Raw genomic sequence first — 23,146 nt, forward strand, 5'->3', positions numbered from 1 at the left:
GTCACGCTGGCCGATCGACTCGTTGACCCGCTGGTTTACTGCCTGCTGGCGGTCACTCGCGTCCGCCTTTCAAATTACCACATTGAATCGTCGTAAGCGTTTGTCCCCGAGTGAGCTAACTAACAGTGAGTCAGCAGCAGTACACAGAATACACTGTGCACATATTAGTGCACACAAATGCATTTCTACGCTTGCAACAGGATGTGGGTGCTGAGAAAGGATGCAGTAATGTGATTTCCCCCCCCATATCTAGAGATTGTGCAGGCTGTGCATCAGCTTCACAATCACATCACTGAACGCTTGTGTATGTGTTTTACTATATTCAGGTGTAGAAATCTGGCATTCGTCCTGTATATACGCTATATGTTACAGTTTAGTGGCAGTAAGAGCACTATCATTGCTGTGTGTGTGTGTGTGTGTGTGTGTGTGTGTGTGTGTGTGTGTGTGTGTGTGTGTGTGTGTGTGTGTGTGTGTGTGTGTGTGTGTGTGTGTGTGTGTGTGTGTGTGTGTGTGTGTGTGTGTGTGTGTGTGTGTGTGTGTGTGTGTGTGTGTGTGTGTACAGACTCTCCATCTGAAGGTGGAGGATAAGGGGGTTTTAGCGTGGCTAATCCACACGCATGGTTCTAGGACGCTCCAGAACGCTATGCTATGTAACCCCGGATTAGCAAGGGAGACAAATGCCGAGCTGGAGTTGGAGGCACAACCGAGGCTGAAATGAGCGTCTGGGTGTTAGATTGGAAAGTAGTGTTCCCACTGACATCACCCCCCCCCCCCCCCCACCCCCCAGCCAGCACCAGATTAAAATGAGGTGAAACTCAAATGATTCCCGCCGGGGGAATTGGGTGATTTTCTACAGCAGATAATGGGACACAGTGGAGGAAAATGTTCCTTTTCACAGGGAATTGAGGGATATTTGTTTATTTTTTATTTTATTTTTTACAGAAATGAGCCAATCAATCAGCCACTCTAGTCGTAATGTCATAATTGACTGACCGACATTTCGAATAGGTCATTTGGCAGAGTGTGTTTCGACAGATGTTGTGCTCCTGTTGTTATTGATCCCAGTTTGGTGTTGAACTGTACAAATAAATCTTAACCTAACCACATCGTTTTGTTTCACTTGTTTTGGGAAGCATTGGCAAACAATATATTCCATTGTTTAGCTACGTGTTGTTCAATTCAAAGCCTTAGGCCTAAGCCAATTCTTTTGTTGTTGGATTTTAGAATTTTTAGCGGGTTCAAATCAAGTAATGAGAATTGGTAGTTTCTTCTTCAATAGAGGAATTGAACATGGGTGTGTGCTCAGTTTGCAATGTATGAAATTAAAGAAACTGCACCAAAACTACGAGTAATACAAAAGTGATAGAATCAAGAGTTGACAATAGCATTAATTTAGATGGCATTGAGTTAAGATTATTTACATTGGGATGAACACGGATATAGACACTCTTGGACCTCAATGGTAACTCAAAGTATTTTTTTATTAACATGAAATTGCAGCACAGAAATGTTTCCAAGGATCCTTATCAAAGTGTTCATAAAATATGTTTATTTAAAAAAAAAAAGATCTGTTCAGTCCAAATATGTCATTGGCAGATTTTCTTCAATATTGCCATCTGACATGAGAATTCTGTATCATTTAGGCTACAAACAAAACCCCAAATTGTGTATGAAAATGACTTTATACTTGTTACAGCTTAGATGATTCATTGTCCTCTTTAACTCTCTTCATTTCTCTCCTCCTCCTCCTCCTCCTCCTCCTCCTCCTCCTCCTCCTCCTCCCCCTGTCAGATGATGAAACATGCGTGGGGCAGCTACAGGCGCTACGCCTGGGGTTCCAATGAGCTCCGGCCCGTCTCCAAGCAAGGCCACTCCAGCAATCTATTTGGTGAGTGAGAGACCATACACGCACACACACACACACACACACACACACACACACACACACACACACACACGCACACGATTGATCTCTTGTCCCTGCCACCAGCTGCCTTGGCCTTTAGATTAGCAGCCAAATTGGCCGTCAGTTTCGAGTCATCCATCTATGGATGCCTCTAAATGTCAACTTTATCATATATTTAAATTCCGTTTGTGCTGCTTGCCAGTTGTTGGTGTCTGTGCTGTTAATGAGCGTGGTGACGGAGAAGGGCCGCTCATTCTGTCCGTGCTTTTTTTTTAACTTTGCTTCACACAGCTCTTATCTGAAAACCTTGCTTCTCCGTCTGCCTTTCAGTTGTGAAATAAAACCACGGCAATGACGCTAGATGACCGCAGGACACACACACACACACACACACACACACACACACACACACACACACACACACACACACACACACACACACACACACACGGGCACACACACGGGCACACATGCGCTTCGCTTAGGGTCTTTCTGCAATGAGTTGGACAAGTCATGATGCACCAGTGTGTGTGTGTGTGTGTGTTTGAGCATTTGCAGCAAAAGCCAAATTAAACTATCATAATAACTCCATGTTTTTTAAGTCCTTTCTTATCCCACACACACACACACACACACACACACTACGTGTTGCTCCTCGTGTGGTCTCATTTTGTTGGCGGAGATCGTTGGCGTAAAAGCTGGACTTGGAGAATTGTTGCCAAAGTAAACATAAAGCTAAAAGAAGACGATCCCACGGATCTGTTTTGACAGCACGTGTGCCAATGGATGAAGATCAACATGACTCATTAAAACCCGCATTTAATCTGCAATACATTTGTTTTTTCCTCCTAATTTTGCGAAGGGATAAAGGGACGAGAGGCTTCAAAGTATTGAGATAAAACGGCTTAATATCTAAAAAGCAGTCCTGGGACTGATAGTGTTGATGTAGCTTGGTAGAAGAGGCTGACACGATCTAATAAGTCATGATTAAGTGAAAAAACAACCTTTATTAAGTGTTCGAGCAGTGTATGTTCTTTTCTTTCAGGTGTTGTGTATTCACTCCAAGTGTTTGTACACATAATGACTACTGTAATTCATCCTGACTGATTGGATTAATAAGAGCGGGAATTGGATTTCTAATTAGTCAAGATCTCTTTGTCTCTCTCTTGACCTAATTAAATTCTCAGTGAGAATATTTGTTTGGATACCTTGAGCTCCAGATGAGGGCTTTGTGTGTGTGTGTGTGTGTGTGTGAGTGTGTGTGTGTGTGTGAGTGTGAGTGTGTGTTTATCAGTGGAAGGTGTATGTGACAGTTTGGAGTAGTGTCACTGCGAGCTCTTGACTAGATAAGATGGCATTCATGTGTGAAAGAGGTAGCTGTGCCTCCACTGCTGATAAGACCGGTCTCCTGACACCAAAATACACTCATGTACTTGATATGGTTTGACGTTTTTGTTCAGCGTTTTTACTTTTTTTTTACTTCTAATCTTGCCATTTAATGTTTAGGTGCAGTGTATTTAATTTTTTCTTCTGTAACAACAATATATGTCCTTCTAGATGATTTCAAGTAAACTGCCTGTACTTCGTGGAAGGAAGTAGGGAAATGGAAATGGTGTTAAATTACAAAATAAATTGGTTATTTTGAGCTTTGGGGCAGCGGAAAAAGCTGAAAATACATCATTGACACATTATCACCTTATACAAGTTATGGCTCACATGTAATGAAACAGTTGTTTATCAACACATCCAGCAGACATGTTTTTCTGGCCACATGATTGCTGCTGGATGATATTTTGTAGGCAAACCAGGAAGTTATTACGCACTGGTTCCCTCGACAAAAACCCAGTGGGGTTTTCCCATTAGAATTTGGATTACTGCGGAAAAGAAGTTCTGTGGCAAACAAACTTTTGTTATACTTCGCAAATGAACAGCACGTTTAGGATTTTTCAAAACATAAATGCAATCGTCAGAAATAAAAATGCCGTTTTAAACTACTGACCGCAACCAAGGTTCAGACATGAGGAGCATGTCACGCTATTTTTAAGATGACATTGTCTTATTACTTCGCAGAAGTTGACTCCCAAGGTCTGTGACTGGCTCTGGTTCAGAGTGTCTCTGCAGTTATTCAGAGCATAGTTTTCTGTCTACTAATAGCAGTCATAACATGAATCCTCACTGCAGCGTTACCTTCACTGCATAACAAAAAAAAGGCAAAGAACAGAGTTGTTTCTGAACACCTCTAAAATGTTTCTGTATCTTACATCATCAGTTCTACAGAGCTTGCATTATTTATGTCAAGGTGCTATAGCTTTGCGTTTGATTCTTCAGCTTGTGTCTGTAACACCATCGACTCACAGAAGTGACAGGATGACAGCACTTTGAGCATCTCTATATGTAGGATTTTACGGAGAAGATTTGAAGCCACAGACTCGGATCTTTTGTTCAATTCATGCAGTAAGATGACTCTTTTGATATTTAGCCTCATTTTTGTCTGTCAGCACCCAGCTCTTTCTTTTTCAGGTTCTACCACTGTTCCTCTGGAAACACTCAAGAACATATTTTCTAGTATTTTAAGGTAAAAGCATGTTATGAGACAAGAGGAGTTTGGTTTGGATCTGCTTCAATATCCCCCCTTATATCATGACAGAGACTCCATATTATAGTTTTGAAAGTAGGTGTTTCCACAGAAGTGCCTTTGATTGAAATACATATCTTCAGTCTTCGCCCCTGGGGGAAAATGCCCCAAAAAAAAACAACACTAAGTTGATTCCATTATACAGTGTGGAAGATTTACAGGCTCATTTTTAATGATTTCCTCCTTATGTTTAATGAGGAAATTCAATCAGCTTTGTGTAAATTCCAGCCACTGTTTCATTACTGGGATTTATCATACGTGAATGTAGAAAGAGAGGGAAGCGTCTGTGTGAATACTAATTTAGAAATTAGCCTGTGTGAGTCTTTCCTCTCTGTTTCCCTCTCTCTATCCATCCCTCATGTCTCTGCTATAGAAAAGTAAATAGGTTTCAGTTGGCTGCTCCAGCAGACCCACTTCCATCAGTAAATAAGACAGCAAGGCCCCGGGGCCTTGTCACAGCCGTTTCCAACTCCTATAGAACATGATGTATGACGATAATATTAGCCTGACCTGGAACATTATGCAATGAAGCCGCTTTTCATACCGGGGGCTATTTCCCTGACACACAATAACCTGGATTTCAGGTTCAAAATAGACGGCAGAATTGCAAATGTCAAATTTTGCTTTTTACTAGACTTACACCATAAGGCATGGTTTACTTTTTCTTCTGATAAAAGAGCCATGTTGCACTTTGGTGAAAGCAACAAAAGTTTCATGTTAACGTGTTAGCGTTGCTAGCATCTGGAAGGGTTCGTTTTTTTTACCGTAAAATGGACAACTGGGATCAGCTGCTCGTTATATTTAATATTTATGTTCTTCGATATTTGCCTGGAAATTGCAATTTTTCTACCTCTGTGTTGCAAAAACATCTCAGATTGATAAATTGGGATTTTAAGTAGATATTTGCAACTAACGATCATTTTCATTATTGATTAATCTGATGATTATTTTCTCAGTCAATCGTATGAAATCCATCGCAGTTTTGCAAAGATTTGACTTGTTTTGTCCCACAGTCCAATCCCCATGAGATTTGGTTTATCATCACTAAATACCGTGGAAAGCAACACATATCAAAATTTAGTAGATGGAAAAAGGGAATTCAAGCCAGTTTTCTGTGGGATTGTCTAATCAACATATCATTTCAGCCGTAGTAAATACTATATTCCGTACTCTCGAATCAAAAATTTGTATATTAGCATTTTGTAGCTACAAGATCTTCTTCAGAATTAAATACAACATATGCCATACTCTTATTTAACATACAAACTTGATATATATATATATATATATATATATATATATACAGACAGACATGACAACTGTGTAGACAGGTTTTATGATGAAAACTGTGTGCAAGATTGATCTGTTATTTCCAGCTTTGGACTCGGAAATGTCAATCTTTGACTAAGCCTAGACATCCCATTATTCTCTTTATAACTGTTGAATGGAAAAAGACTGCAGACGGGATTGATGTTTTTTTTTGGGCGGATGGTTGACCTCAACTTCAACTTTTAACTGACAAACACTACCAGCCTTAAATTATCCTAACATTTTGGCAGGCAGCTATGTTTATCTTCTCAACCAACTACTTTGGCAGCCAGCCAACCATAATTTGGGTATGTTCCATCAAACAGTATTACAAAATGGTTTTTTTTAACCCAAACACTTCAAAAGGTAAAGAGCAAGAGATATGAGTCAGACGCAATGTTAGCTCTGAGAGTCTCTAATCTAAATAAAGCGTGAACAGGTCCTCCTACTATTTGAAATGTTTAAAAGGTCAATATGATGATAAAGGTACTCTGGATGTGTAATATATTTGTAATAGCAAATGAGTGCCAACAAACAAAAATATTAGGAGCCAATCAAATCAGATTAGCTGGTGAGGAGGAGCTGCACTATTGGGTTTTACATTTTTATAACCCCCCCCCAAACATTCACTCCGATGTTGCCTATTAAGTTATGAATAGTTCATGTTATACAGGAACATGTGACATTCAAAACAAAGTTTTCAGGGACAATTTAACCATTGACTGTGTCATAGAATTGGACGTAGTCAGCATGACATCATCCATTGGTCTGTGGAGTATGGCTTCGAAGCTGCAAGTCTGGCGTTTTGGCCGACGCCATCTTGGTTTTTCGACTCGAGAGGGTGGAGCTAAGTATGTTCCAATTAACTTTCATGAAGTGAAGACACACTGTGAAAGGGTTAAAGTTCTAATATGAAAAACAGTTACAACTCTCTGACCGACAATGCTGTGGTAGTGACCTGTCAATCACAAGGTAGCGACGCCGTAAAGAAAATCACCTGCTTAATGGTCAGTCTTATTTTAAATGGGACCATATTTAACTAAATGAACACCAAGCTGTACAGGTACATCTCAATAAATTAGAATATCATGGAAAAGTTCGTTTATTTCGATAATTCAATTCAAAAAGTGAAACTCATATATTATATAGATTCATTACACACAGAGTGAAATATTTCAAGCGTTTATTTCTTTTAATTTTGATGATTATGGCTTACAGCTAATGAAAACCCAAAATTCAGTATCTCAGAAAATTAGAATATTGTGAAAAAGTTCAATATTGTAGACTCACGATGTCCCACTCTAATCAGCTAATTAACTCAAAACACCTGCAAAGGTTTCCTGAACCTTTAAATGGTCTCTAAGGCTGGTTCAGTAGGCTACACAATCATGGGGAAGACTGCTGACTTGACAGTTGTCCAGAAGACAGTCATTGACACCCTCCACAAGGAGGGTAAGCCACAAAAGGTCATTGCTAAAGACGCTGGCTGTTCACAGAGTGCTGTATCCAAGCATATTCATAGGAAGTTGAGTGGAAGGAAAAAGTGTGGTAGAAAAAGGTGCACAAGCAACAGGGATAACTGCAGCCTTGAGAGGATTGTGAAGCAACGGCCATTCAAGAATTTGGGGGAGATTCACAAGGAGTGGACTGAGGCTGGAGTCAGTGCATCAAGAGCCACCACGCACAGACGTATCCAGGACGTGGGCTACAACTGTCGCATTCCTTGTGTCAAGCCACTCCTGAACCAGAGACAACGTCAGAAGCGTCTTACCTGGGCTAAGGAGAAAAAGGACTGGACTGTTGCTCAGTGGTCCAAAGTCCTCTTTTCAGATGAAAGTAAATTTTGCATTTCATTTGGAAATCAAGGTCCCAGAGTCTGGAGGAAGAGTGGAGAGGCACAGAATCCAAGTTGCTTGAAGTCCAGTGTGAAGTTTCCACAGTCAGTGATGATTTGGGGAGCCATGTCATCTGCTGGTGTTGGTCCACTGTGTTTTATCAAGTCCAAAGTCAACGCAGCCGTCTACCAGGACATTTTAGAGCACTTCATGCTTCTTTCCACTGACAAGCTTTATGGAGATGCTGATTTCATTTTCCAGCAGGACTTGGCACCTGCCCACACTGCCAAAAGTACCAATACCTGGTTTAATGACCATGGTATCACTGTGCTTGATTGGCCAGCAAACTCGCCTGACCTGAACCCCATAGAGAATCTGTCGGGTATTGTCAAGAGGAAGATGAGAGACACCAGACCCAACAATGCAGACGAGCTGAAGGCCGCTATCAAAGCAACCTGGGCTTCCATAACACCTCAGCAGTGCCACAGGCTGATCGCCTCCATGCCACGCCGCATTGATGCAGTAATGCATGCAAAAGGAGCCCCGACCAAGTATTGGGTGCATATATATATGAACATACTTTTCAGTAGGCTGACATTTCTGTTTTAAAAATCCTTTGTATTATTGGTCTTATGTAATATTCTAATTTTCTGAGATACAGAATTTTGGGTTTTCATTAGCTGTAAGCCATAATCATCAAAATTAAAAGAAATAAACGCTTGAAATATTTCACTCTGTGTGTAATGAATCTATATAATATATGAGTTTCACTTTTATGAATTGAATTATCGAAATAAACAAACTTTTCCATGATATTCTAATTTATTGAGATGCCACTGTATTTAATCCATACAAGCAAACCTGAATAGTTGCCCCCTGCTGGCCATTAGAGATAATGACTTTAATGCACTTCCACATTGGCTTCACTTTTGGGAACCAGAGGTTGCTGTCTGAATTCAAGATGATATAAGGTAACTTCTATATTTATTTTAGTTATTTCTATTCATTTTATCCTATATTATATAGTATATTAATAACCACTGCGGGATGATAACAATATATATTTGTAGGAGAACTATATCAAGTCAAATAGCACTGTAGATAATTACATTCATTTTATACAGCATCAGTATTGGTGACTACTGACGGGATAAACTACTTGGGTCTCAGTTTTATTGAAAGTCAAAATGACGTTCAATAACTGTAACATATTGTGCACAGAATCAAAATGAAGTGCTCTGTCGGAATGGTGATTGAATTGCACATTGATTGAGTAACTGAAGGGCAGACTGATTGCTGTTCCTAGACTCCTGTAACGGCTTTCCATTGCGGCGCGACAATTTCAGTCACAAACAATATCTCACCCCGAACGCTCTCGTCAATGTGGCTCCATAAATACAGTTTGTCCAGCTCAAATATGATCTGCATAGTTAATCTAGTGGCTGACTGCTGGTGGCATTTCTGATGCGATGTCGATATTATTGTGCAGAGTTGATTGATTTATTCAACGATAATGTCCGCTGTCCTGACTACAGGGCTTTGGTGATGTAATGCTTGGATTTCATCAGAACTCGTCCTTCTTATCTGCTTTTCTTCCCTGGGATTTGAAGGACAGTGTTTTATGAGACACAACTTTATTAACCATTAAACATCTTCCCACCATTCTGTATATTCACTTTTTAGCTAAAATTAAAAACACCTTGAGGCATAGATGGCATCCATCTCTCCTCCTGTCGTCTCCAATCCTTCTCTCCGTCTCTTAGAGCTCAACTCGGTGCTAACCTGCAAAAAAAACAAAACAAGTACATAACCCTGTTTCTAAATCCAGAGCGGGTTAAATCCTGTCGTGACATTGCAGTTTGCTAACAGCATAGACTGCTTTCAAGAATAGGCCATAACCTGCTGAATACAGATGTAAGTAAAGAATGGGCATGGGGGTGAAATTGTCAGAGTTACAACCTCTCCAAAATGTCTCTGTTCTTGTAATGTGTTAGGTTTGAGGAATAACTGAATTATTTAGACCTCCAGCTTGCATAGAAGTCTTGTAACTGTCCACCTCTTACACGATCTGTCCTTTCGAACCGAGCAGCCACAGAGGGCTTTTTCACGCCCAGATCTCGCTGACCAGAATATGTTAAACGAACCCCTGGAAAATGAATCATTACCTTGTTAAGTTTCTCCGGATCATCAGGAGTTCATTCGGAGCTTAGTGCCAGTGAATTGTCTGGCCAGCCTTTAAGCTGTGCCCTGGCTCCTGTTAGACATTATAGAATTTAATTTAATCTCAGCTCCATTATAAGCCAATGTGCCAGAGGTGGAGTTCGTTCCAAGGCCTTATCCTGGAGCGAACTTGTTTTTTTTTTAACACAAGGACACTGGCAATAAGAGAAGAGTTCTCTAACATAGTACTCTGACAACACGCAGACTGTTTTCTAAATGAGAGAATCTGGTAGTAACCCTTTCCTTTTTGCTTGTGCAGACTCTGCAATGTGGATGTTATTCTACTCTGCTCTCTGGAAAGATTTCAGTGGGGGAAAAAGGAGAATCTATGTTTGGACCAAAGTTGGGATAGAAGCACTATAATGGATTAACATTAGATTAGTTTCTCCTCTGTAAGCCTGAGTCATCTGGGACTAAAAATATAAAATCATATATCAAGTAATGATCGATGTGACATTTCACATCCCAAGTAAATGTGATGCGCTCAAGGGTTTCGTGCGCGGCCGGGTTATGTAACAAGTAATGTAATTCATTACTTATACTTTTAAATAATCCATAAAGTAGCAGGATTATTATTTTGAGAAGTAATAAGATATAGGGAATTATTTACATGCTCCACGACACTTGCCTAACATTGGACAGGATATATAGGAGAAGAAAGAAAGACATTGTGCTCCGGACTAGACACCAACCTAACTGTGTACATTAAATGATAAAGCATGATAAATATGAACTATTAAAATGTCTCGACCATCTGTCTTGACAGAGAGACTGTTAGTGTACTGCACATTATATGGGATGCAGTTGCAGTAACTGATAAATATTTAAAGAAACTTTAAAGTGATAAATTTGAGAACAAACTTTGGTGTGGTTTTTTTTATTTATTACTTTGTAGGGCCATATTTATTTAGAATGGCAAATTAGATTGGTTGTACTGTTTTGTAACTTTCTAAATAGTCTTGAAAAAAAAAGAAAAGAAATCGAATCGCCAGAAGATTGTGGATCGTGATCTGCCTGATGTGATATTTTGGCCGTAACGCCCACCCCTAAATTAAAGAATTCTTCATCAGCTTAACTTTTCAGATACATTTTCAGTAAAATTGACTTGAGTATAGTTTAATTGCTGTTTCAAAGCCCTCTCTACACTGACAGGTATTGTCTCGAATTATACAAGGACCTTTTCATTTTAGTTTACTTAGTTTTGTCCAGTATTTCCACAGCCGTGTCCAAATCCGATGACAAAAGGATTAATCTGGCTTCTTTCACATCTCAGCTAGAGCTAACAAAAGACAGCAATTGGGCAATATTTTGCCCTGGAAAATCCCACCAGTAAAACAGCAAGACGTCCTTAATGAACTGGTCTATATGCGTGTTATGGACACTAGATCAGATATCCGGAAGGAAAAAATGATATTGGAAATCTCTAAAATCACTCACATTTTAAGATATTTAGACTAAAATAATAACTGAATCTCTAATATGTGTGAATCCTCTTTATGCCATTAAACATCCAGATATATTACCAAGGACATGATTTCAATGTCCTCATTGGCAGCTACGCCCATGAGTCATAACAGAGCCATATACTGTATGTTGTTGTGACACTAGAGGAAATCATTTTAAGTGGTATAGGAGCATAATGTGCTCCGTATATAGTCTCTTGTCGGCTCCAAAAAGGAAAAATCAATACATTTCGGAGTGCACATTCGCTGCTGCAGCATCACCTCCCCTGGTGTTTCCCGTCTGTGTGGTTTCCTCGCTCGTCCTCTCTTTAATTGATACTTTGGCAGAACGCTGCTTGTGCTCCTCAGCAGCCAAACAAGCTAAAGGTTGAAACATAAGTTCTCCTCTCCTCCCGTTCTAGCTGAGGGCCCGCACGGGGAGGCACTCATGTGTTCAACCAACCAAAAAAACTGTGTGTGTGTGTGTGTGTGTGTGTGTGTGTGTGTGTGTGTGTGTGTGTGTGTGTGTGTGTGTGTGTGTGTGTGTGTGTGTGTGTGTGTGTGTGTGTGTGTGTGTGTGTGTGTGTGTGTGTGTGTGTGTGTGTGTGTGTGTGTGTGTGTGTGTGTGTGTGTGTGTGTGTGTGTGTGTGTGTGTATTTTCTGTCGGGAATAAACATACTTGACTGAGCCGCAGCACATTAAAGGTCACTACTGATGTCTCCTGTTGCAGGCAAAGGGGAAAAGGCAGAATTTTTAAGGTCGTTTTCATCCAGTCAGTTTGTGACCTGGATTGGGCTATGAGAGAACATTATTTGTTTGTGTGTGTGTGTCTGTGTGTTTGTCTGTGCCATGATGCCATCTGTTTTCTTGGTCTAAGCTGTGGACTTTTTTAGAGGAAAACTCAGGAGACACCTCGAAATCTGACTACGCTGAAAAAAACAACATTGATTCAAACAAATCGACTTTTCTTGGTAGCATTTTTTTTTTTTTTTTTTTTTTTAGTTCTGCACATAACTTTAAGAAGTGAAGCCCAAAAAATATGACACATACTGACTTATACAGAAAATATTTCTAGAGGCTATATAACATGATTAAAAAAAAAAACACTGCAACCGTAGGATTTTAGTGCATGTTCTGTACATGTTTGGGTGGCTAGTTAGCAAGATAGTAAAACAACAAATGCAGTACTAGACTTGTTGAACAGTTTAAGCATGGTTTTGGACAGTCCCAGATAACTTACGGGTGTTCTGTTCTTCACTGTGGAAAACTTCAAGCCAGCTGCTGCCCAAATCCTGTCATGTTTTGTTTTTCTTCACTACTAGTGGAAGACGCAATAAATCAGAAAGGTATGAGGCACTTTATAAGTGTTTATTATTATAATGAAATTGATTCAGAAAGTGAAAGCATGATTATATATATATATATATATATATATATATATATATGTATGTATGTATGTATGTATGTATATGTATGTATGTATGTATGTATGTATGTATGTATGTATATATATATATATATATATGTATACATATATATATATATATATATATATATATATGTATATATATATGTATATATATATATATATATATGTATATATATATGTATATATGTATATACATGTATACATATATATGTATATATATATGTATACATATATATATATATATATATATATATATATATATATATATATATATATATATATGCATATATATATATATATACATATATACATATATCCATATATATATATATAAAGATCCATATAACTGTATGTATATATAACCACAGTATTTTGAAAGTGTGTAGTCCTGTGTGTGTATATATATATATATATATGTGTATATATATACATATATATGTATGTGTATATATATACATATATATGTATGTGTATATATATACATATATATGTATATATATATACATATATATGTATATATATGTATATATATATATATATATATATATATGTATATATACACACACAGGACTACACACTTTCAAAAGACTGTGGTTATTCGCCGGGCAGTTGGATGGATCTTTAGCTGCAGGCAGTGTGTGGAAGTGAAAGTCGAGTGCATCTCCTGGGACACACACAGACTATCTGCTCAGGCCGCGCCCGCAGTGCTTCAGAAGGCCGTTGGATGAATGGCAGCCTTTGCCACAGATGCTGCCAGGTTTTTGTGACGATGACCTCTTTTTCTTTATGTTGTTATTCCCCTCCTGTCTCCCGTGGCCTTCCCTCCATGCCAGAGCTCTCAATGGCTTTTTCTCCTCCCTGTCCCCCACAGGGATGCTGCAGCTCCTCGCATCACTTTAGTAGAGTGACAGTAGAAATACCCATTCAGAATCAAAGAAGGACAGAGGCCTCCCCCTTTTACATTCACACTTGACCTTCAAAGAGTACCGCAGCAAAGAGCTGCTGTACTTCAGCCTTTATGTCTTCATCTTTTCATTAGTTATCACTTTTCACTGTCATTACTATTGTATTAAAGCTCCAGCGACAGGCGCTAATGTCCTCCAAACAGTAGTTATCTACTTTTTCTGAGAGTGTTGAGTGAGATTGAGCAGGACTCTGGCTTGGCCACGCTTTTCACCAGAAACTGATTTGGGTTATCCAGCACAGATGTCTGTTTAACCATGGTGTATAAAGCCATTACTTATTACACCATTAAGTGTCTCCCAGCAGTTTTACTGTTGGCTTATTTGGACTTTGTTTACAGAAATGAGTGCACCACTTCTACAAATATAACTGAAAACCAAACTTATTAACTTTTTGGCATATCCTCTCTTTTGGGGGTGAACAAGGAGTTTTAAGGGTTGAGAGCGGAGAGAGGGGTTGTAGCTTAAAGAAATGTCTAATTTAGAGAGAATGAGGGGAAAAACAGATTTGCAGAGCTTCTGGCGTCATTTCTTATCTATGAGCTTTATAAAAATAAAATATACATAGTTTCTGTTTTACACGGCTGATTTAAACTTCTAAAATAAGACGGAGGCTGTCTCACATTCTGCAACATTTACAGCGATTTCATATCCTTATTGTGCTTCAGCCTGGCTAACAGCTTTAGGTAGGAAGAATGTAGAGTCCTTAAAAGGTCCAAGACGTCAGAAGGTGGCCGCTCCATTCAAAAAAAGAAAAAAAAAAGAAAAAGGCAAGAGTTGAAAAGAAATGGAGTTACGTGATCTCTGTTTAGTTCATGTCCTTTTAATGGCATTCACTTCAGCTGGAGGACTTTGTGAGTCATGTTGAGTAAAGACACAATCCTCAAGATATATAACGAAAATGAATCACTTCTGTGAGGTAAACTGAAAACACACAGCAGACAACCAGTCACGAAACAGTTTTCACCTGGCTCAGTGTGTCTTGCTGAATGGTGAATGAGGTGTTTGAAGCACTATCGTCCGGCCTGCCAATCAGAGCCAAATGCAGTGTTAGGTCTTTTTCACACCCCCATGTATGTGTCATACCATATTTGAGTAAGTTTCCTGTATCCTTCCAGCTTCAGAAATCTTGCCTTGTCACCATAGAGTGCTGCATTGATCACCTTTTTTATTAGGCCAACCCAAAAGCAATGGGAAAAGCCAATGGGATTTTTCCTTTGGATTTTAGATTAATGCTGGAAAAAAAAAGCTCTATGGCAAACAAACGTTTATGAAACTTTTACATTTTGTTCAGCGAGATAATCGTTACAAGTGACACCACTTTTATGATTTTTGATGCACAAATGCAACCACCAGAGGTAAAAAGCTAACGTTAGACTATAAACAAACTACAACACGCTCACATGACTACACGTCCCCACCACTAAGCTAAAGGCCGGCTTGTGTTCAGTGTGATGACGTCTAGTAGTTGCATTAAGACACTTGTTAGCAACCACCCTTTATTAGACATGCAACAGACCCTTTTTTTCATGCCATCAAATCAAAAACCCTTTGACTCCAGACGCGGGAACTGGACGTGCAAACAATTCTGTTTCATCACAGGGTGTCAGAACTCCTTCCTGCAGCCCTCTATAGCCGAGCTGAAATATTGTTATCGTCCACCAGTCAAGAAGGCAAATGTTTTTGGTGTGTCTCTATTTTCAGACAAGTCATTTAGTGGGTTATGTAATTTGACATTGAGTCCTGGGCTGCAGCCTCAGCTCCCACACAGCATTGTGTGTGTGTGTGTGTGTGTGTGTGTGTGTGTGTGTGTGTGTGTGTGTGTGTGTCTGTGTGTGTGTGTGTGTGTGTGTGTGTGTGTGTGTGTGTGTGTGTGTGTGTGTGTGTGTGTGTGTGTGTGTGTGTGTGTGTGTGTGTGTGTACAGATACTCAATCTCTGTAATTGAAATGGATGGAGTAATTCTGCTCTGGCCTACCCTCTGGGGTTTTTTTGTGTAGCTTGTGAGTGTGTGAGGAGGGGGATGGAGGTTGCATTTGGTTGTGTCTGATGCGATGTAAATCACGCTCTGCTGAGAGGTGGGTGGGACGCAGGCAGGGGAAGCACTGCAGCAGCCGAAACGGGGGAATCCATCACATGAACACACACACACACACACACACACACACACACACACACACACACACACACACACACACACACACACACACACACACACACACACACACACTCACACCTTGCAACTCTGCGTTGTACACCCTCAGATCTCCCGAGCCTTTTGTTATAGAGCCAGCCTTGAGATAGCATCCACATTAATTAATCAGAGCCACTCATAGACACCGAACAACAATCCCTCTCACCAGGGCTTTGAATTTCCGCCCTCCAAGGCGGAGAACAACACACTGCAGCAGCACCGGCCATCTCCCTGATGACGAACGCACACCTAAACACACTCTCATAGACACAAACGCGCTCGTTCACGCACCTCGAAGTCCCTGGAAAAGTTCCCACGCCTGACTAAACGAGGCGGCAAAACCAAAAAACGAGGGATGCGGATTGAGAATTTCATACCTGCAGCGCCTCTTTCTAGTTTGCGTTTGGTGTTTTTTATCACAGCTTCGCATAAATCCCTCTTTTTTTTTTTAATTTTTTATACCTGTACCACCATAACATTTGTGAAGCGTGGTAATGCCTTTCACTGTAACCTTGACGAAAAAGTGTTGACGCCCGAGTATCCGGCAGCAGGAGCCAATAGGTTAATACACTTTGGGATTGTGTCTGTGTGTGTTCGTGCGTGCGCATGCTTTCTGCCTACGATAACACGATTAGCCGAAAAAGGCTTAGCCATCACTTTTTTTTTTCCTCACCTCCCCTCCGCGACCTCTCAAAAAATACAGTGTAGACCCAACGCTGAGGCGGTAGTTGGGGCTAAATGGGATCACCAGCTGGGCTGAGGGGTGTTGAGATCGGGATCAAATTGCAGGATTAAGGATTAAACCCTGGAGTTTGCATTGAGTTAGCGTTACGATACGGGACACATCGGGGACCCTTTTCTGTCTCGAGGACGTTTCTGGGCCGAGAAAGGCAGTGAGCTGAGGAGAAACTTCAAGAAGGGATTTTCTTTTTCTTTAAGGTTGAAGAGAACTGCAATTTCTTTTTCTTCCTTAAATATCAGTGACTCTTTGACTGCTGTCAGTCTTTTGATGGCTGAGGCTGCCAGTTTTAAGCGAAAGCTGCTGAGTCAGTGTGCAGTGCCAATATGAATTCACCTCACCGTAAAGCTGGAAAGAGGTAATGTTTTCTTGTAGGACTGAAGGATGTCTCATAAAGTTTAGGGCGTTTGACCATAACGAGGTCAACAGGTTGTATATATTTTCAGCCGGTCCATGAATATTGTGTTTTGAGAGGACTCCCCTGACCTGTCAATCAGTGACATTTCTTTCGTATAGAGCTGGTCTAGACCGTTGTAGGGACATAACAATTCCCCAGTGGCAAGAAAACAGCTATAAAAATGAAAATAGAACTAATATCAATAATAATAGCAAAAGTGGATTCAACAGAATGATAATAGTAATAGCAATAATTGCAGAAATGATATCTGACTACTTACATTAATATGAATAGCAATAGTGGATATAATAGAATGATAATAGCAGTAATAGAGGCAGTATTAGTAATATGACTGGTAATGATGATTGTAGCCGTGGGTGTTAAGCAGAGCCATGGCAACCGGCGCTACCGTGATCCAGGTGTAACCCCCTGATCCACGAAAACACATGACTGTGTACAGATGAAGAGAAGGAAAGAGGAAAAAGGAGCTCTATGTATCATAAAAAGGCCTGTAGTGGCATAACTAGGTGCCGGTCCAAGGAGCTACTGTAGCTGTACACGTTTTCAACAGGTCTTTACTTAAAGATGATTAAAGCTTGGGACTTGTTGATCAAAACGGAGTAGGGAAAAAGGACTAAGGCTGGTGAATTCGTCGCTCAGTCACACACAATAAATGCTCACTGGTTTCAGATCGCAATTGAAAGTGCGATTCTGCCCGGCCGAGGGTAGCAGAAAGCTTCGGGGCCAAAGGGCGCCACACATTGATTCGCATCTTTCGCGTGACCTACAGTTGCGGGGCTGAATTTGTTTTGGGAGAGCGGCTCCGCTTCCTTCACTCGCCTGCTGTGTCGTAATCCACGGCTCTGTGCTCAGGTTTGAATCGTGCGGAGCTGCGAGCGCCGAATAAGAGTGAAAGGGAGATGTGTGGCGGTGTGACCCAGAGCTACAGGGCTCAGCCGACTGTTCAGGTCACGCTTTGTGTTCGCGTCGAGCGCATGATGAAAATCCACATGACATTTGCTGTTCTCTACAGTTCATGTTCCCAAAGCAAAGAAACCCATCCTGCACATCTAGACATTATATTACCTCACCTAGTTAAAATATTCAATTCTAGACAGTTTTAGTGTGATCGAAGAAAAGCTTAACATAAGCACATTGAGTGATAATTGTTATACTTGGAGGGTGATCTAAAGAGGGAAATTCAGGACTTTATGGGGCTATCGAATGTATTCATGCAATATCCTATTGATTTGGTTTAATTGAGAAGGATTTATGCTTTTAAAAATAATTTATTGTCATGAACTTCAAGTAAAGTGTTATCCGTAGGCGCTCCTTTTAAGACCACTGTGGTTGTTGATTTGGGATTCAGAACAATTTATTTTTTCTATGAGTCCCTTACTACTAACAAAGCTAGCCACTAGACTAGCTAATGTATTGCTAATGCAGAAGTCTAAGTAACCGTTGAATTAAGCTATTCGGTTAAACTGTTCTGTATTTTTCTATCTTTTCTGTCTTGTAGGTATTGTATGTTTGCCGGATGCATTACTGTGTTGTTCTTCCTGTGGTATTAGGACTTAATGTTGATCTTTCATAGGTGATACTTTACTTTACAGAAGGGAAAAGACTTCCGCCAAGCCACGGCATGATCGGCCACAAGCAGTCGATCCGCGCTAGCCAGATGTTAGCGAGTAAAGTCATTTCCCAGGTTGATTACTTTAATCTAGTTAGCGTCACGACGTTAACACATCGCCAGTGTGGCTTCAAGCTATCAGTAAACTACGGCTGATATAAGAGTATGAACAAATGTGAAGATGAGAACGGTAGCATGGATGCAGGGTGAACTAAACAACACAATACATTTAAATGTACTAAAAACACATTTAAACACATAAACGCTTCCTTCAAAATATGCCATACTGTACTCTACCGTTTAAGAAGGGATCAATGTGGATTTATTGCTTAATCCCTCACAGGACCGCGCACAGTTAAACTGTTATTACGCCTGCTGTTCACCAATTTAAAATGTAACGTATACTCGACTGAATGAGCAGAGCTCATGATTGCATTTTGACCCCTGTCAACACGATCAGTGGTGGTATGAGTGTGCGTGTTTGTGTGTGTGTTTGTAAGACAAAAAGCAACATCCCATTGTCAGTCGCTCTCAATCACTCCCGCATCACAGCATCACAGATTACAGCTCTGTCTTTGCCGCCTGATTGCCTGAAGTGAAGGTTATTTTGTTCTGAACAACCAAACAATGCATCACTCCTCTGACTGACACAAATACACACACACACACACACACACACACACACACACACACACACACACACACACACACACACACACACACACACAAACACACACAAACACATTGCATCGTTGGAAGCGGTGCAGTAAATGAATGTCACTATTGACCAGTCATCCACACTTGTAGTTAAACCAGCTCATACTCGTGTATTTAGCACCGACATGCAGTAGAATAGCACTTTGTACATGACATACTATAGGAAATGACAGGCAGGAGTGTGTGTCTTTGTCTTTCTCTGTGTGTGTGTGTGTGTGTGTGTGTGTGTGTGTGTGTGTGTGTGTGTGTGTGTGTGTGTGTGTTAAGGACATCTGCCAATGTCCGTGATGAATGAGGCATGCAGGGTGTGGCGCTTTGCTTTCTGCTTTAATTCATCCATCACTCTCCCCTTCACTCATTTTATGTTAGAGGTAGGAACTGGGGGAGGAAGGAAAGAAAAAAAAGCTTAGTGGATGAGGTTGGCAAGGGAAGAGGGAGATGAAGATGGGCAGCAGGAGAGAGGAAGGATAGAATTGTTCTGAAAAGAGAAAACTGAATCAGGAGAAACTGATGGACGTCTCGTTAGAAGACAGCTGAATGTAGGAAGAGCAACAAGGAAATGGATTGTGTTTGAAGGCACACAGCAATGGAGGGACTTCTGTTTTCGTTAATGACTTTTGGACCTTCAGTCTCCCAATTTTTTCCTGCCACCCCTCTCCCATCCATCCTTATTGTCTGCCTGCGAACAGAACAATAATAATTCTTCTTGTCTTCCGAGGACGCCAGCCGTTCATCCTCCCATCTTTTTGTCCCGTGTTCTGCTTTATTGGTGATGTCGGAAAAAGGACGGGTAACACACAAGCAAACAAACTTTGTTAACTTTTGTCCAATAATGCACCTCTGAAGAACCAAATTCACCTCTGACATGCACCATGTTTGAGGACATGACAAAGACAAAAACATATGCACAAAATAAAAATAAATAAATAATAGAAAATAAATAAATAATAATAAATGAGAATTAAAAAATGTTTTGCATTAAAAATGATAAAAAAAAATGGATTTCTTCATACGATGCACTTACACTGCTACATAAGGAAACAAAGCAGGGAGAAAATATTAAAATCGGAGAAGGCGACTTCCATCTCTTTTTTTCCGAGGATGTACAAGCAGAAGAAGCCTGTTGCTGTGGGAATCACATTGTGGTTTATGGTATTCTGGAAGACTCACTACATATGTAAGAATTCTCCCGCTGCGACAAGCCTACCACCTACAGCAAATATCATAAGGACTGCCCCCCACTGCTCAGTCTTCATAGAAGCATCCGAGACTCTCTCCTCCTCCGCTACCACTCGTGCTTTACAGCAGCATCATAGACGCTGCCCTCTGCTGAGCCATCTGCTGCCTCACCATGCTCTCAGTCGCAAACAGAAACAAGCTCCTCGGCAGCATCGCACCACCGATATCTTTGGACTTTGCTCTCACAACCTCACAGACCTCAGCTCGATCCCGTCTCAGTTTTTATAGTCCTCCCATCTGGACCCTGACACAAATCCCAGATCTGATAACAAGCGTATTTTAGCAGATTTCTTGGTCCTTCATGGCTGTCTAACAAAAGTCAGAGATCATTTTTATTCTCTGTGATCAGTGCTCACTCAGTACACTCAAGTGTGTCTGCAACGACCAATCCAGTAATGTTTGATTGAATGAAAAGAACCCTCACTTGTCTAACCCCCACATCTAGACTGAAAGAGTATCAAACATAAGGAGTGAGGAGTAAGCAGGCAGTAAATAGCAGTCTAAAACAGGCATTACAAAAGGTGCGTCACCGGAACCATGACAGGCCCCTTGAACATGCAGCCATAATTGCTCACCCAAAGTATTGTGAAATTTGCTGCAGCAGAATGTGAGATAAGCCGTTGACAGACACAGAGATGCACGCTCACCCAGTCACTCACCACCACACGTAGGGACAAACGCACACATGTGAGCGATCGCATAATTCTCTGGCGGAGATTATTATTATTATTATAACACTTTTCACGTATTCTTTTGTGAGCCATTGTCATGTTACTCATGTTAATCACATTAAATCGATTCACTCATGAGGTTTAAACAGAAAATAAAATAAATATTTCATTTTCGAAGAATATAAAGGTTTTAAGGATGTCAAACTGTAGCAGATTTGGGATGAATTGGACTCCAACAAACTGTGAACCACATTATCTCACAATATAGATACATTTGTCCAGTTACATTATATAGAGAGAAATAATAATCTTTCTAAAACCTACTGTATGTATAATCCATATTTAATATATATAAAATAATAAAAAAAACTGTAAAGACATATTTCATAAAAACATGTATATCCTTTACAGAAGGACAAATGTCAAGAAACTTTCCCCAAATTTTTCCTTTCTGCTCTTACATTTTTTTCTATTTAGTATTAGTATTCTGGTCAGTCTTTGACCATCTGTACCTCTCACATCACACACACACACACACACACACACACACACACACACACACACACACACACACACACACACACTCGGATACAGGATGAGCAGTGAGGGGAAAGGAAGCACAGTGACAAGACAATGGACTGGAGGAAAGTGCGTTGTCGTCCCGCCGTCGCTCTGGGGGCTTCAACGGAGTGTAAATGTGAGATGGATGGAAAACAGGATCTGCTGACACCTCCACTCACACGCCCTCTCTATCTACACACAAGGCTCGAGGCCCGGCAAAACATTCACATTGCTTTATGTTTGCTCTATTTCTGACCGATTTACACATTTCTTGTAGAATTCTAACGCCACATTTTATCGTGGTTTTTTTGGGGGATGTGGGATTCTCCCGTTACTTTCTTCCTATCATCATGTCATTCTTACTTTCCTCTTCTTCTAAAAGCATAAGACTGATACCAAGATCGATGCCACTCTCATGTCTGTGAGTTCAGTATGGTGCAGGAGCCAGGAGGCCATTAGATTAGATTAGCATAGCCTAGCATAGCATGGAGACTGGAAGCAGAGGGAACAGCTTGCCTGGCTCTGTCCGTAGTAAGGAAATACACTCAGCAACACCCTAAAAGTGCCTTTATTTCTGGCTTGAGCTTTGGAGAGAGCCAGCCGAGACTCTATTGTCATTTCCCCACAGTGGTGATATTCTAAAGAAATAATATTTTCTTTTTTCTTTTTTCTAATATTGTTACTTCTGATGGACAACAGGGGCCCTCTGCCTACAGCTGATGATTCAGCATTGTGTGTAATGGAAAGCTTTTAGCTGCCTTTACATCTTCCCACTTCTTACAGAAGGAAATAAACTCACAGATTTACACAATAACAAAACCTGCAGCGTCCCGGTTGTCACCTTGACTCCTCCGTACACAAACTCTGTCTTGTCTGACGGGGGACTTCTTTTTTCTATCCTTATCCCTATTTCAGTTTCATTCCTCCTGTTTTTCTTTCCACCTCTACTCCCTGCCCTTCTCTGGGTAGGGTCTCCCTACCTACGCTGATGTATTAATGTTTTACTCCTCGTCTTGTTCATCTATCTTCATTTCCACATCTTCCATTTCAAATTTGTTGCCTTTTCTTTTACGCCTATAAGTGGTCAGAGAGCTTCGACAGTTGAGGTCTTGTGTTTATATGTTCAGACTAAAAGCTTTGCTGAGGGCTCAACGCTGCATGCTTAATGATTCATTGAGCTCCGTGGCACAACCATAGGCGAGGCGTTGGGGTTGTGTCGGATTCGTGAAAAGGGTTTTTGGGTAATGACGGCGCTGGAACGAT

At 40.6% G+C, this 23,146-nt stretch overlaps 1 protein-coding gene across 1 annotated transcript in view; it reads left to right on the forward strand.

Moving 5' to 3' along the window:
- Nucleotides 1-23,146, forward strand: part of man1a1 (mannosidase, alpha, class 1A, member 1) — a 134,922-nt gene that overhangs the window by 34,442 nt on the left and 77,334 nt on the right. The window contains exon 2 of the mRNA XM_054618214.1: nt 1,792-1,888. Within this exon, the coding sequence (XP_054474189.1) occupies nt 1,792-1,888 (97 nt within the window). The remainder of the gene's footprint in view (nt 1-1,791; nt 1,889-23,146) is intronic.

The sequence above is a fragment of the Anoplopoma fimbria genome, chromosome 18 (assembly GCF_027596085.1).
Source record: "Anoplopoma fimbria isolate UVic2021 breed Golden Eagle Sablefish chromosome 18, Afim_UVic_2022, whole genome shotgun sequence".
NCBI classification, from domain to species: domain Eukaryota; kingdom Metazoa; phylum Chordata; class Actinopteri; order Perciformes; family Anoplopomatidae; genus Anoplopoma; species Anoplopoma fimbria.